This window comes from Oncorhynchus masou, chromosome 1, assembly GCF_036934945.1.
Source record: "Oncorhynchus masou masou isolate Uvic2021 chromosome 1, UVic_Omas_1.1, whole genome shotgun sequence".
Lineage (NCBI taxonomy): Eukaryota > Metazoa > Chordata > Actinopteri > Salmoniformes > Salmonidae > Oncorhynchus > Oncorhynchus masou.
Genome location: NC_088212.1, coordinates 39091433 through 39105728, shown reverse-complemented (window position 1 = coordinate 39105728; position 14296 = coordinate 39091433). Strand labels below are relative to the sequence as shown.

Here is a 14296-nt window from a genome sequence, read left to right as displayed (position 1 = left end):
CATGTGTTCATACAGTACTTTTCACTTTATAGTGCACTACCGGTCAAAAGTAGTGTACTTTATAGGTAATAGGGTGCCATTTGGGAAACACAGGCACTGTAGCAAGTCGTGTATACACTAGCTATGACTAACAGGAAGTGGCCATGAACACCACTGGGCAATGAAAAACAAACTCCATCACTGACAGGCTGGGGCCGCCCAATAAGGTGTGGCCTGTAGATGGTATCACATGAGCATGCAACCAGGTAACCCATTAAGCCCCTCAGACCATCACTTGTGTTTCAGTAGCTGTCTGCACTTCGACAATGACACATACACTTCTATTGTGGATCTTTACCCTAACTGCCTCCCTCAATCTCTCAGGTAAGTCATTGGATACACCCGTCTCCTCACAGCACAATGGCACAGGTTAAGCCCTAGTCAGCCATATTCAAAGGGCACTTTATTCAGACTGGTTGCATTAACAGTACAGTGAGTATATAGATACAGAGAGAAAAATTGCTAAAATGCAATCTGGATTTATTTTTTTTACTGCTACATTGATAGTAAATGTAGCAATTGTATAACAAGGGAACAACATTCCCACCTTTTCATTGTCAATAATTCAATTTTGCCCATATTCTTGATGTTAATAAGCTCACCGGTTAGAGACCACAAATCAACCACATCCGCTGAACAGCACTGCAAATATCTCTATATTCAAAATACTGACTGAAGAAGAATTGTTCAGAGATTAAATTATTTAATCACTTTCTACTGTGTTTTTGCGGTTTAAGGTGATTTATTTTTTACTCAGACACCCTCAACCCTTTCAAAACCTCCCACTCCACCAGTCAAGAATCACTGATTTCTAATGATAAATCCTTAGCCAAGTCTCATTCTCACAACGACTATTGGGAAACATCAATTTAGTAGTGTTAGTAAGTGTTGACACACCAGGTGCAGTATGGATGGAATGACAAGACAGAGATTATTGCATTATCTGGTAAACTCAAACTGATTGTGGTGGACATCGCCCATATGTCAAAACCTTGTGGTGTGGAAGTGTCTGGAAACGAGATGACCAATTTAATGACATAATTCCCAATGTTCCTCTATGGCCCAATCATGGCTCAATGGGCCAAGGTCAAGTACAAATCAAACAGGCCTGACAGAGAACAAAACATCACCTAGTATAATGATCATATACGAGGGTCAAACAGCCTGTGTTCATCATGTATCTGAGGTATTCATACTGTAGTTTTATTAGACAATGTGTAAACATGAATGAAATGCATTGAATATAAGGAAAGCTGGGGTTATACTGCTGTAGTTCAAGGGTAAAACACTGCTATGCTGCCATCTGACTGTTCCTTACCAATGGACCAGTCAATGCCTGAAAACAAGGTTCAACTCATGACACGTTTAGAATAGAATGGAAACAGACAGAGAGGTCCATTCTTGAACTCTCTCTATCCCTCACGTTCTCTCTCCTTCTCTCCCCACAGTGAGTCATGGTCCTCTTGAAGGAGTGAGGGACTATGAGGTAGTCCGACCCATCAGACTACATACTCTACGGAAAAGAGAAACCGAGGTACATTCGTCCCCTGTTCTTCCTTCCTGCACAGGAGCTGTTTTGCTGTGAAGTACTCTGTAGACATCAATGCCAACCTATTCTTTGTTAACAATTGTGTTTACTGCTTGTAACAAAGTGGTATAAGAGACCATGTTAATATACTGAGGAGAGATTATATCTATGGTATCAACTAATCCTAATCCTCTCTCTCAGTCATCCAGGCCAGAAACATTGAAGTATGCAATGAGAGTGGGTGGGAGAGACATTGAGATGCATCTGGAGAAGAATAGGTATGTACTCTGGCAAAAGACTCCTATATCATTCTCTAAAATGTTGACCTCTCACACAAGTAGGATTATCACATGCTTCTTCTTTCCCCTAAATAAGGAACGGCACTATGTAGAGAACTGTCTTTCCACAGTCTTATCTTAGTTGCCATTTGTAGCCACACACTGCATCCTCAAATATATTTAAAAAAAAACATGAATTTTGTTATCACCTCATGAATTCCCTTGAACATGTAGGTCAGTCTAAGGAAATTATGTAATAAATAACTTTAAAAAAAAAATCCCCTCAGGGAATTACTCACGAAAGACTATAGTGAGACTTACTACACTGAGGATGGCACACCAGTCACCTCTACGCCTCAGGATATGGTAAGTGATTAGAACATACCCTTGATAGGTAGCCGTAGGCTTTTTATAAGTGTCTTGATTAAGGCCCTTTAACCTCGCCTTCTACTTAATTCTCTTCTCCAGGATCACTGCTACTATCACGGCAGTATTGTGGATGACAGTGAGTCTACGGTCAGCATGAGCACCTGCGATGGACTCAGGCAGGCAGCACTACATTTCTATTAGTCCACAGTGAAACACTATTTCATCCCCTAAACCGATTGTATAATGTCTATTGTGTGTTTTTATTTTAGTGGATATTTCAGAACGGCCGCCCAAAGGTACCTGATTGAGCCCCTGTCAGGGGGGGATGATGGGGATCACGCAGTGCTAAAATACGAGGACCAGAGCTCCAAGCCTATGCTGTGTGGAGTCACTAATACCACCTGGAACGAAGACTACCCTGACTACCCTTCCATTACTAGCAGGAGCCGTTCTCGAGCCTCAGTAAGACATCCAATCCATGAATACGCCTAAAATGTCCCTAGTTAAATATAGTCTGATATTCCCTAACAGGAAATGATGTGTTCTGATGAAGGCCGTTAATGGCCAAAACAACACCTTTTTAACTTTGCGTGAATTAAACATTGAGAGTTTAGTGGTGAGCGAGCGTTGAGCCTTTTCAATGATGATCCCAATCCTTTTTTGGTTGCACCTCAACTCACATTGGTTTAGCGCTCTCCACTTCTAACCACAACGTTTTCCTGTTTACTAGGGTCCATCTATACTTCAAAAGCAAAAATATGTTGAGCTTGTCCTCGTTGCAGACAACCGTGAGGTAAGAACTGACAATACACCAGAAACACAAGTGCCTCACCTCTACCCGAATCAACACAATAAACTTCAACATTTCATTCTTATCATTTATTTGGCCAATATTTTTGACCAAATAATATTTAGGAAAGCAACGTAATATCTATAAAATAATGTTAATAATCACATCTAATTGGTGAGCAATGCATCGTGACAGGATGTCCGTTGTTCTCGTGTGCACACTAAAACATATCGCATCCATACCGTTTCAGTACAAGAAGATGGAGAGTAATCGGGGAGAGCTGCGTAAGAGGATCTTTGAAGTGGTTAACTTTGTCAACATGGTGAGTCAGTCACATGGTGATACCAGCTTTACATACCTACAAGATCCCCTTACAGCACCGTGTCCCTGTTGGCCTGGTAACCGAATATCAAACACCTTCACATTTAATCCATTTATCACCACAACTTTTTGATCTTCTGGCTCTGCTTGGACAGTACTTGTTTCCTTCTCTGCCTTATGAAGGTCATTCAACTCAAACCGTTCTGTTTTAATTGCTTTCCAATGAACTGTAATGGTTTCCAGGACACCGATTAGGCCTAGTTCTGGTAAACCACCCCTAATTGTTTTAATGGGGAGAGTTTAACCTAACCATGAAACAAATCTGCCTGCAGGTGTATAAGCCCCTCAACACCTTTATTGCCCTGGTTGGTCTGGAGGTGTGGTCAGATAGTGATAAGATATCAGTGACCGCCCCTGCTGGCGCCACCCTGGACGCCTTTACCACGTGGAGGAACAACGAACTAGTCAAGACTAAGCCCCACGACAACGCACACCTCATCAGGTAGGCCATGACGTACACACCTTATTAGATAGGCCCCAACACAAACCTCATCAGGTAAGCCCCAACTCACACCTCATTGGGTAGGCCTGGACATACACACCTCATCAGGTAGGCCATGACGTACACACCTCATTAGATAGGCCCCAACACAAACCTCATCAGGTAAGCCCCAACTCACACCTCATTGGGTAGGCCTGGACATACACACCTCATCAGGTAGGCCATGACGTACACACCTTATTAGATAGGCCCCAACACAAACCTCATCAGGTAAGCCCCAACTCACACCTCATTGGGTAGGCCTGGACATACACACCTCATTGGGTAGGCCTGAACATACACACCTCATCAGGTAGGCCCCAACTCACACCTCATTGGGTAGGCCTGGACATGCACACCTCATCAGGTAGGCCACAACTCACACCTCATTGGGTAGGCCTGGACATACACACCTCATCAGGTAGGCCACAACTCACACCTCATTGGGTAGGCCTGGACATACACACCTCATCAGGTAAGCCCCAACTCACACCTCATTGGGTAGGCCTGGACATACACACCTCATCAGGTAGGCCACAACTCACACCTCATTGGGTAGGCCTGGACATACACACCTCATTAGGTAAGCCCCAACTCACACCTCATTGGGTAGGCCTGGACATACACACCTCATCAGGTAGGCCACAACTCACACCTCATTGGGTAGGCCTGGACATACACACCTCATCAGGTAGGCCACAACTCACACCTCATTGGGTAGGCTCTGGACATGGACACACCTCATCAGGTAAGCCCCAACCCTCATTGGGTAGGCCTCACACCTCATCAGGTAGGCCCCAACTCACACCTCATTGCCTGGTAGGCCATTGGTAGGCCTGGACATACACCTCATCAGGTAGGCCCCAACTCACACCTCATTGGGTAGGCCTGGACATACACACCTCATCAGGTAGGCCACAACTCACACCTCATTGGGTAGGCCTGGACATACACACCTCATCAGGTAGGCCATTGGGTAGGCCTGGACATACACACCTCATCAGGTAGGCCCCAACTCACACCTTATTAGATAGGCCCCAACACAAACCTCATCAGGTAAGCCCCAACTCACACCTCATTGGGTAGGCCTGGACATACACACCTCATCAGGTAGGCCCCAACTCACACCTCATTGGGTAGGCCTGGACATACACACATCATCAGGTAGGCCACAACGCAGATCTAATCAGGTAACTATAGGACTCAGCCAAAGAAATGGAATTGTTTGTCTAAATGTCCTCACCTCTATCTCTGACTGGTTTAAGTGTTTCATCTCTGTGAGTCACTCATGGTTGAATATAAGGTAAACAGTGAGTATAAAATAAGAGGCAGATAACATTCACTTTGGACATGAACGCAAGTCCTTCAATGTCTGCCAAACCATGAAATGTTTGGTTTGGGGACACTCTTTTCACACCACTTCGATACAGCTATGACCGGAAGTGATTTTCATAGCAGGTTAGGTGATCATTTTTTGCTAACCCTAATTCTCCTAACCTGCTACGAAAAAGGTAACTTCTGTTCGTAGCGGTATCGAAGTGGCGTAAAAATTGTTTTTGTCGTTTAGTGTGTGCTTGTCAGACACCTTTATAGGTTCAGCTGATGGTCACCTGATTAGGCCATCTTGGTTTGGAACATTGTTATTCTTGATAGACTCACATTGAAGAATTCATAACATGGGTATTTGACATCAGGATCATAATCTTCTTTATTCACCAAGTACATTAAAGCAATAAGGCCTGAGGACGGATGGTATACGGCCAATATACCACGCCTTAAGGCTGTTCTATTGCTCGACACAATGCGGAGTGCCTGCACACAGCCCTTAGCCGTTGTATGTTGGCCATATACCACAAACCCCCGAGGTGCCTAATTGCTATTATAAACTGGTTATCAACGTAATTAGAACAGTAAAAAAAAAAAACAATTGTCATACCCATGGAATACGGTCTGATATACCACAGCTTTCAGCCAAGCAGCATTCAGGGCTCGAACCACCCAGTACATGATTACACATACCCAGTTCACGGACATCATACAGATTCAATATCAGTATTTTGGTGACCGAGGACAAAAGTTTGTGAACAAAAACAGCTGGCAATGTGTCTCTAATATTCAGTAGCTCATCCTGAGTAAAAGTAATCGTCATTCGTCGCAAATCCATGAGTAAACAAACAAAAACAACGAATACATGGGCAGCACAAAAACACTGTGGCTGACATGAATATATATGTATGTGGGGTTGACGTGTTTCTTGTTCCCCGTGTTTCAGTGGCATTGACTTTGAGGGATCGACGGTGGGTCTGGCCTTTATCGGGACTCTATGTTCAGGTCATTCAGCTGGGGTGGTGCAGGTAAAGTACATTCATTAGGTGTACATTTTGCCTACACAATAAGCTGCCATTATTTGAAATGTGGAAGTAGGATCGTTTTTCCTGGAGGAATTGAAGAAGAAGTAAAATGGGACAATGGAGAGGTTCTACCAAGCATTCAAACTGTGACGTTTACAAAGCAGAAAGGGAGAAGATTGAATTGCAAGATTAACTTCTTTAGAAATAGTTGTGAGAAAAATGGCATGGTAATGAAATGTATTTTACGGTCCCATGTGGCTGAGTTGGTAGAGCATGGTTCTTGGGTTCAATTCCCACAGGAATACAAAAAAGTACTAAAAATATATGCACTCACTACTTTATGTCGCTCTGGATAAGAGCATCTGCTAAATGACTCATGTGGAAAAAATTATGAAAAGTGTAATCATTAGCCCCAGAGAAGTCGTTAAAGACTTCTCTGGGTCTAGTTAGGGACCATCAATAAATTACACAATGTAAATGGGGCAATATTTTCATGTTGCACAACTTTAGTTGTCTCATTAAATGTTTTCAATATTTGTGTATGAATTTCTACAACTTATAGTTGGTTTGAGGTTTTTAAGTCATTGAAATTTGGAACTATTGACATCATTTTTATTTCCCTTGTACATTGTTTAATTTACTGATGGTCCCTAAATAGCCCCATAGGGATATCGAATATCATTGGGCATTGCAATCTGGTTGCATGCAGCTGCGCTATTAATTGATGATTATTTCGGTGCTGTGGGCATTTGTGCAGGATTTAAACAAACCCAACCCAAGGGGGGAAAAAAATTGCTTACCCTTTATTCTGTGACACACAATTTTTTCCTAAATCTCAGTTTTGGACGAGACAGATTTTATGAGCAAAAGTATCCTATTTACACTTTGTAGTAGAGTTTGACAGTAGAATAAATGTTTCTGACTCATATCAAAGCCACGTAGCAATTTTCAAAAGGAGAAGTTGCTTTTTGCTCTAATCAACCAAAATGCAGAACAAGATGTCTAAATCAGAAAAAGGAAGCTCGATTAGATCTTAGCGCATTTTGATAGAATGAGACAGTCATTGTATATCAATTTAATCTCTAACCTATTCATCCAGGTTAGTTTCACTGATAGAACATGTCATCAAACACAGTCAATTCTATTTCATGTTAACTATTTACTTCCTGACAGGATCACAACCCCAGGGCCATAGCTGTGGGGGCCACATTGGCCCACGAGATGGGCCACAACCTGGGCATGAACCACGATGACTCCAGTGCCTGTGCTTGTTCTGGGAATAGCTGTGTAATGGCTGGGGCCCTCAGGTAAGGACTGTTATTATGAAAAGTTTCAAGATGTATAATGTTGTGACTAGATTGGAATGCTGTCAATGATAAACCATATGATTGATTGCGGTTTGCAAGCAAGAGGGAACTTGTATTAAAGAATACTTACAGGCATTGTTTTCTCTGCTCATAACACACACAGAGCAGCCATAGAGTACTGACCCCTTGGACAGGTTTGTGCTACAGTGGTTATATTGAAAGTCAGTAAATGACCTTATGGGTAACTTAACAGTTTTTTCTTTCAGCTGGGATATCCCAAAGTCATTCAGTAGCTGCAGTAGTTTGAGCTATGACCAGTTCCTGAATAATCGTAACCCTGAGTGCCTACTGAACAAGCCAGACTACCGAAATGTGGAATCAACCCCAGTGTGTGGGAATGGCTTTCTGGAGAGAGGAGAGGAGTGTGATTGTGGCTCCCTGGAGGTGAATTAACCTTCTCATTCTATTCCATTTACCCACCATTTAGATCAACAATGTAGCAATCAAATCAGACAAAAGTTGGTTCTCGTGGAGTTAATACAAGTATGTTAAGTGATTATATTACATTTCTGGGAATAACATTTCAGATTTACATGCGTGGTCTTGCCTGTTTTCCTTAGCTAGGGGCAAAATGGAGAATGCTTTTAACAAGCACAGGCCTATCCTGATATATATATCCACCACCACCAGCCTTAGAAAATCTTACATATTTACCCAGTTTGGGGATGTCTCTTCAAATGAGTACTAACATAGCAGTAATGCAATGATAAGATTGACTAGATTATTCACATTTCCACACATAGTATGTTAGTCATGGCTATATGGTGATCTGGTAAAGGAAACTTTGAAAGTAACAATCCATGAACATCTGTTTACATTCCAGTCAGAGGGAGTTAAGTGTGCAGAGCAGTTTATTCACGTCAATCTGTCCAGACCTGTTAAGTCAGTCGGATAAGATATCATCTTTTTGTCTAACTATCTTGCTAAACTACACCTCTCCTGCCAAGTCGTGTTTGTAGCAGATGCTTGTAATTCCTATTCATAGCCTACTAAGGTACAATGTGTGTTTTAGTTAGTTAGCGTGTCTTACTGCGGTATAATACGCTAGAGGTAAACATGGAGTGGGGAAACCCCAAGTTATCTAGTTAAAGCCTACACGTACATAATGGCTTGACTTTGAGACAACTTACACACTGGATGGACGTACGTTATGTTCTCATTCCTTAATAACTTTCTGATCCCCCTCATAGCATCATCATAATGACATGTAGGATGTTGATGTTATAGGAGTGCACAAACCCTTGCTGTAATGCCACCAGCTGCACACTGACCAAAGGCTCAGAGTGTGCTGCAGGAGAGTGCTGTGAAGACTGTAAGGTGAGACCCGACCACATAGCCACCATGCCTCTCCGTCTGCTCTAGACATCCGGATGTGTTCCTTTCATTATACAGCCCTCTCGAGAACATGCAGCAGACACGTATAACCATGTCAAAGGCTTTTTATGACTCGAAGTGCATTGAAGACATTTCACGTGCATTCCTTTATTTGATCAAACTTAAAAAGGAATGGAATTAGTGGAAGCAGAATATTTTCCATGTCATCACTTGAAAACAAATCCTCTTGAATGCGTATTTTGTTTAGAACTAGTCTGGCAAAAGCAACTCGCGGTGTACACGTCAGCCAGGCTAAATGAATCTTCTATTTCGGCAATCGAAGTGGATTCAGAGTACAGATGCAGCTTCACATCTCCTTCACCACGCTAATAGACTAAACATTCTATACTCATGCCTGTCGAAAGACTAACAAGCTAGTGATAGTGAACATAGCAACAACCACTCTCCACAGATCATGGCCTCGTCCACAGAGTGCAGAAGGAAACATGACGACTGTGACCTAGCGGAGTACTGCACAGGGAATTCAGCCGTCTGTCCTGAGGACGTCTTCTCTGTCAATGGGATCTCCTGTGACCGAGGGAGGGGCTACTGCCGCAACGGCCAGTGTCCACAGCATCATGACCAGTGTGTGAAAATGTATGGCCCATGTAAGTGTGAAAGCATTTCCCTGTCTCGTCGTCACGGAGTCACCTCTCATCAGATCAGGTGATGGAGGTAGCTAGCTCTTCTGGTCTTTTTTTTTTAGATCCATCTTCTGTCATGTAATGGTCAAGTCAAGTGTATTCTAATGCTAATGTTTAAAGTCTGGAAAAAAATGGTAACTTTTGTTGTTGCAGCCTTCTTGACACGTGGTGTCAAAAGGGAAACACGAGCGTGGTCGTATCAGCAGATATTGCACCAATTTAATTCAGACGCTACTTACATGCTATTTAAATTTGACCAATTCTACAAATGCTTCTTCAATGCCGGATGTCATGCGCAACCATGCGCTGGTGTCTCTTGCTACATTTGCTGCTGTAGCTAGCTGTTACTCGCTATGCTTGCAGTTTCTGATATCCCACCACCACCCCAGCTTCCACCTGTGGGTTCTGTTTCTTCCATCGGGGTATCTGATATATGATATCGTGCTCACTGCCTGTAGTTATATTATCATCATCTTCATATGACGCTTCGCTCTGGCAGATACCCTGAAGGAGCAGAGCCCTAACGCCAAGACTATGCGTTGTAATATTTTCTAATAAATGGTTAAACGTACACGTGGTGTTTCCTTGCTGAACTACTCGAATGCATTGTGTAACATTGGGTGTTATTCCCTCCTCAGCTGCTGAAAAGGCAACAACGTACTGCTATAACCAGAACACCAGAGGACTGTACTATGCCTACTGCAGACGGCCTTCACAGGACCAGTTCATCCCCTGCCAGAGCCAGTGAGGCCTAACGAGCAATACCATGTTATTTCAATAGGCTGCTTTTACTACTCAGATTGTGGTGTTGCTTATTTAAGCGGCATGTCACTGATATGACTCCCTCCTGTGGCTCTCCTCTGTAGAGATGTGCAGTGCGGGAAACTATTCTGCAAGAACGGTAATGATGACCCCAACTATGGTCGCATGGTGAAATTCTCCGACTGCAAAGCCACATTCTACGGTGATCACACCAGTGACTTTGGACAGGTGAACACGGGGACCAAGTGTAATGATGGGAAGGTAAGGTCACTTTTGTCTGTTGCTACTGGGGCTACCTCTAGTTTTTAGAAATGAAATCAAATTGAATGTGTACCGTGTTATTTTCTCATTTATTCTTGTGCCCATTCCTGTCTTCTATTCTAAGGTGTGCAGCGAGAACGAGTGTGTGGATCTTGAGACAGCCTACGGACCCAAAGCCACCAACTGCTCAGCACGGTGCAAAGGACATGCTGTGAGTACAGCTCCCCCTGTCTCTGGTTTGGTATTTGTGAGCTCAGGAAGAAACACTGCTCATAAGGAGCATAGGCCATTGACGAATGTTCTCCATCTCATTCGGTTTGAGGCAAGATTTTCCAGGCCTCACCAGTTGAGGCTGCTTTTTGTCATCTCTGCTTGGATGTTTCTCCTCCAAGTGTTTCTTGGTTGAGCTTTCTTTTTGGTGAAAAAGCCAAACTAATTTTGAATTACATACCTACTGTAGGAAAAAAGGATAATATTTTCTTTCTAATGATGTCAATTTTTTAATTCTCAACTCCAAATATTGAGCAAATTACACTCATTGGAGCTAATTGCACTCACTGGATTATTTGACATAGGCTTTGAAAACGCACCATTACGGCAATTTGGTGCTGGTAAGCTTTCTTGACTTGGACATACATTTTTGCCAACACATGGCTAACCTTTGTTTAACCAGCTAAACAGCTGCTCTTAGCAAAAATGTGTTTTGGGTTACCTTTCATGCTGATAGGCTAACATTTGGAAGAGAAAGTGTAAATTCTATGTGGGAAGGTCAAAATAACAAAACTATCTACCAAATCTATTCATTTTAAAATGTTGATTACTTCGTCTTTCCATTATCATTCACCTTTTTGTTAATGTATTATGGGGTTGCCGGTTTGCCTGGGAGGGGGTTCCCTAGGCAAGTAAAGGTTGAAGACCCCTGCCTTTATTATAATGTATGCGTTTCTGTGTTGTGACACCGCAGGAGTGTAATCACAGAATGGAGTGCCAGTGTGAACCTGGATGGTCACTTCCAGGCTGTGATACAAAGGATGGAAGCTTCACGGGCCTCTCCAGAGGTAGGCCCCTAAAGACATAAATCAGAAAATCGTGTTAAAAAAAAAAAAAAAAAAAAACACGTTTCAATTGATACAAGGGATAAGCCTTTACTTTATTTACATGTTACTCCAATATTGCTAGAGTAATTAGTGTTACTACAGGAATTTGAGCATCTTTATGTATAGTTTTGCCAATAGTTTTTGTCTGTGTTTTCATTGTATTCAACTTCTGTATAGACCTTTCCTTAACCTTGCCAACCTCTCTGTGTGATTGTAGAAGGAGTGATTGGCATTGCGGTGACAGTCTCTCTGCTGCTTCTGGCTGCTATTGCTGGGGCAGTGGCTGTGTTCCTGAAGAAGAGACGACAGTCCCCCACTCTGCCTAGGTTAGTCCACCACTTGGGGCATATATAAACATTCACTGCCAAGATAATTCTTTGATACATTAAGATGTACTCAATTGTCCGGTCTCCATTGTAAAATACGTATTCTGACATCATTGGGACTTCCTGGATAAAAATAAAAATCTGTCTGCTCATCCACCAGCCACCATACCCAGAAGAAAATCCATGAAGTGGACAACCACATCCATAAACTGCCAATTCCCAGCCAAAATAAAGCTATGCCACAGCAGGTAATGAAATACCTTTTGATTTATACAGTATCATCTCAATGTTGGTCTTGGTTGATAAGAGTCTTGTGTCCGTGCACTGTTGCCCATTTATGAATAGCTTTACTATTTCCAGCCCAAGCGACCAAAAGTAGCTCCGCCCCCACCCCCTCCAGCTGCTAACCAATCACAAGTCCCGGTCTATGACTTCAGGGCCGCACGACAGGTAAGAGACTATTAGCATAATTTTAGATATTACAATGGCACATAAGTGAATTAATCCATTTAGATATGAATGGGAATAATATTTAGTATTAAGGAAATATTTTTCTCTCTCTCAGGCTCTGAGACCACCACCACCACGTGTCTGATGTCAACATCTAAAGGAGAAGAGTGGAAACATGAGGATCTCAACCCTTACCAAGACCTCACATGCAGGGCCACAACTGCTAGGCCAGCCAGTGCACAGTCAGTCCAGAGACCTCACTTCTTTGGGATAATTTTACAGAACCCTAGACTAGAGACAAGTTGGCTCTGCCACCACTTCTGAAAAAGCCTGGTCCCAGATCTCTTTGTGCTCTGGCCAACTCCATTGCTCATTGTTTGGCATGACAACGAGTGACAAGGAATTGGCATGATGGCACAAACAGACTGGCACTCAGGCAACCTATGAAGCCCAAGGAATGTGTTTGTGCCAATGATGTGCATGATGGGTAAACTCAGTATAGTCACAAATATGGAATGGACTGAGAGGAACATCTTCATCTTAAAAAAATTACACTTTTTAGTATTCATTTGATACCTGTAATTTATTTGTCACTGCCATGTCAGGGAGTGAGTGTTCAGTATGTGATAATATGCAATTTATTTTCGTACTATTACATTTATCAATGGTGACTGTATATTCCTGACTTTGGCTGAGTACGGAGTCTACAGTAAATATTTTTTATTAATTCAAAGATTTACTGAGCACAGCCATTGCCGACTAAAGTTCTGTATAAAAAAAATACACATGCTCAATACTGATAAAGTAACTCAATTTTAGATTTAGGAATTCTAGTGAGCAAGAATTTACAGATTTTGTAAAAAATGTTTTATAGAACGTTCTTAAATGCTGCACAACTAACTGCAACTCTGCAGCCACAGTCTGAGAATACAACTGCAAAACTATTCAAACCCCTTGGATTTTGTCACAAAGTGGGATTCAAATTGATTTGTCATTTTGGCAATCAACACAAAATACAAGGTCAAAGTCAAGTATTTTTTTAAGATGAATAAAAATATAACTAAAATAGTCGCTGCACAAGTATTCAGCTCCCTGAGTCAATACATGGTAGAAACACCTTTGGCATAGATTACAGCTGTCAGTCTTCTTGGGGAAGTCTAAGATATTTACACACCTGGATGACTATGTATCTGGGTGATTTAATACATAATCCACAGTATTATATTAACCATGTTTAAAAGAGATATTCAATGTCTGGTAGATGGGTAACTAACAAATCAATCACTGCCCTTCTTTAAAGCTTTCTAAAAGCTCCCTGGTCTCTGTAGTTGAATCTGTGCTTGAAATTCAATACTTGACTGAGGGACCTGAAAATGTATGTATGTATGTATGTATGTATGTATGTATGGGGGACTGAGGAAGGGTTAGTCATTCCAAAATCATGTCAACCCCTATTATTTGTTAAGCCAAAATGTACTCCTGAACTAATTTAGGCTTAACTAAACAAAGGGGCTGAATACTTATGCAACAATATATTTAGTACTGAATTTATTAAAAGAAAAGTGAAATCCAAGGGTTCTGAATACTTTTGCAAGGCACTGTATCTGTGTGTGAATGTGTCTGATTTGCTATTACAGTATACTATTACTTGAACAGCCTTTTCTGTAATCACAATCTCTCTCGGATTGTAAAAAGATGCCACCTGATTAACATGTCAGGCATAAAATGTTTTTATTTTTGACACGACTGTCCTGCTTATGTAGTACTTTGACATTTATAAACAACTATTCGGCACGCA

General features: G+C 41.9%; 1 protein-coding gene across 2 annotated transcripts; it reads left to right on the top strand.

The window, feature by feature from the left end:
- Positions 1-248: 248 nt before the first annotated feature.
- On the top strand, positions 249-14239 carry LOC135543902 (zinc metalloproteinase-disintegrin-like brevilysin H2a). 2 transcript variants are annotated; one of them, XM_064971218.1, is made up of 22 exons: positions 249-363; positions 1488-1573; positions 1769-1845; positions 2133-2211; positions 2314-2390; positions 2484-2676; positions 2945-3007; positions 3255-3326; positions 3658-3827; positions 6139-6220; positions 7391-7524; positions 7791-7968; positions 8812-8901; positions 9371-9566; positions 10241-10346; positions 10469-10625; positions 10750-10836; positions 11590-11683; positions 11940-12048; positions 12209-12296; positions 12409-12498; positions 12614-14239. In XM_064971218.1, the coding sequence occupies exons 1-22, from the start codon at positions 306-308 to the stop codon at positions 12641-12643; spliced, it is 2316 nt and encodes a 771-aa protein (XP_064827290.1). In that variant the 5' UTR covers positions 249-305; the 3' UTR covers positions 12644-14239. The 2 variants fall into 2 exon arrangements, with proteins under 2 accessions (XP_064827290.1, XP_064827297.1); XM_064971225.1 differs by lacking the exons at positions 249-363; positions 1488-1573; positions 2133-2211 and having other exon boundaries at positions 1767-1845.
- Positions 14240-14296: the final 57 nt, after the last annotated feature.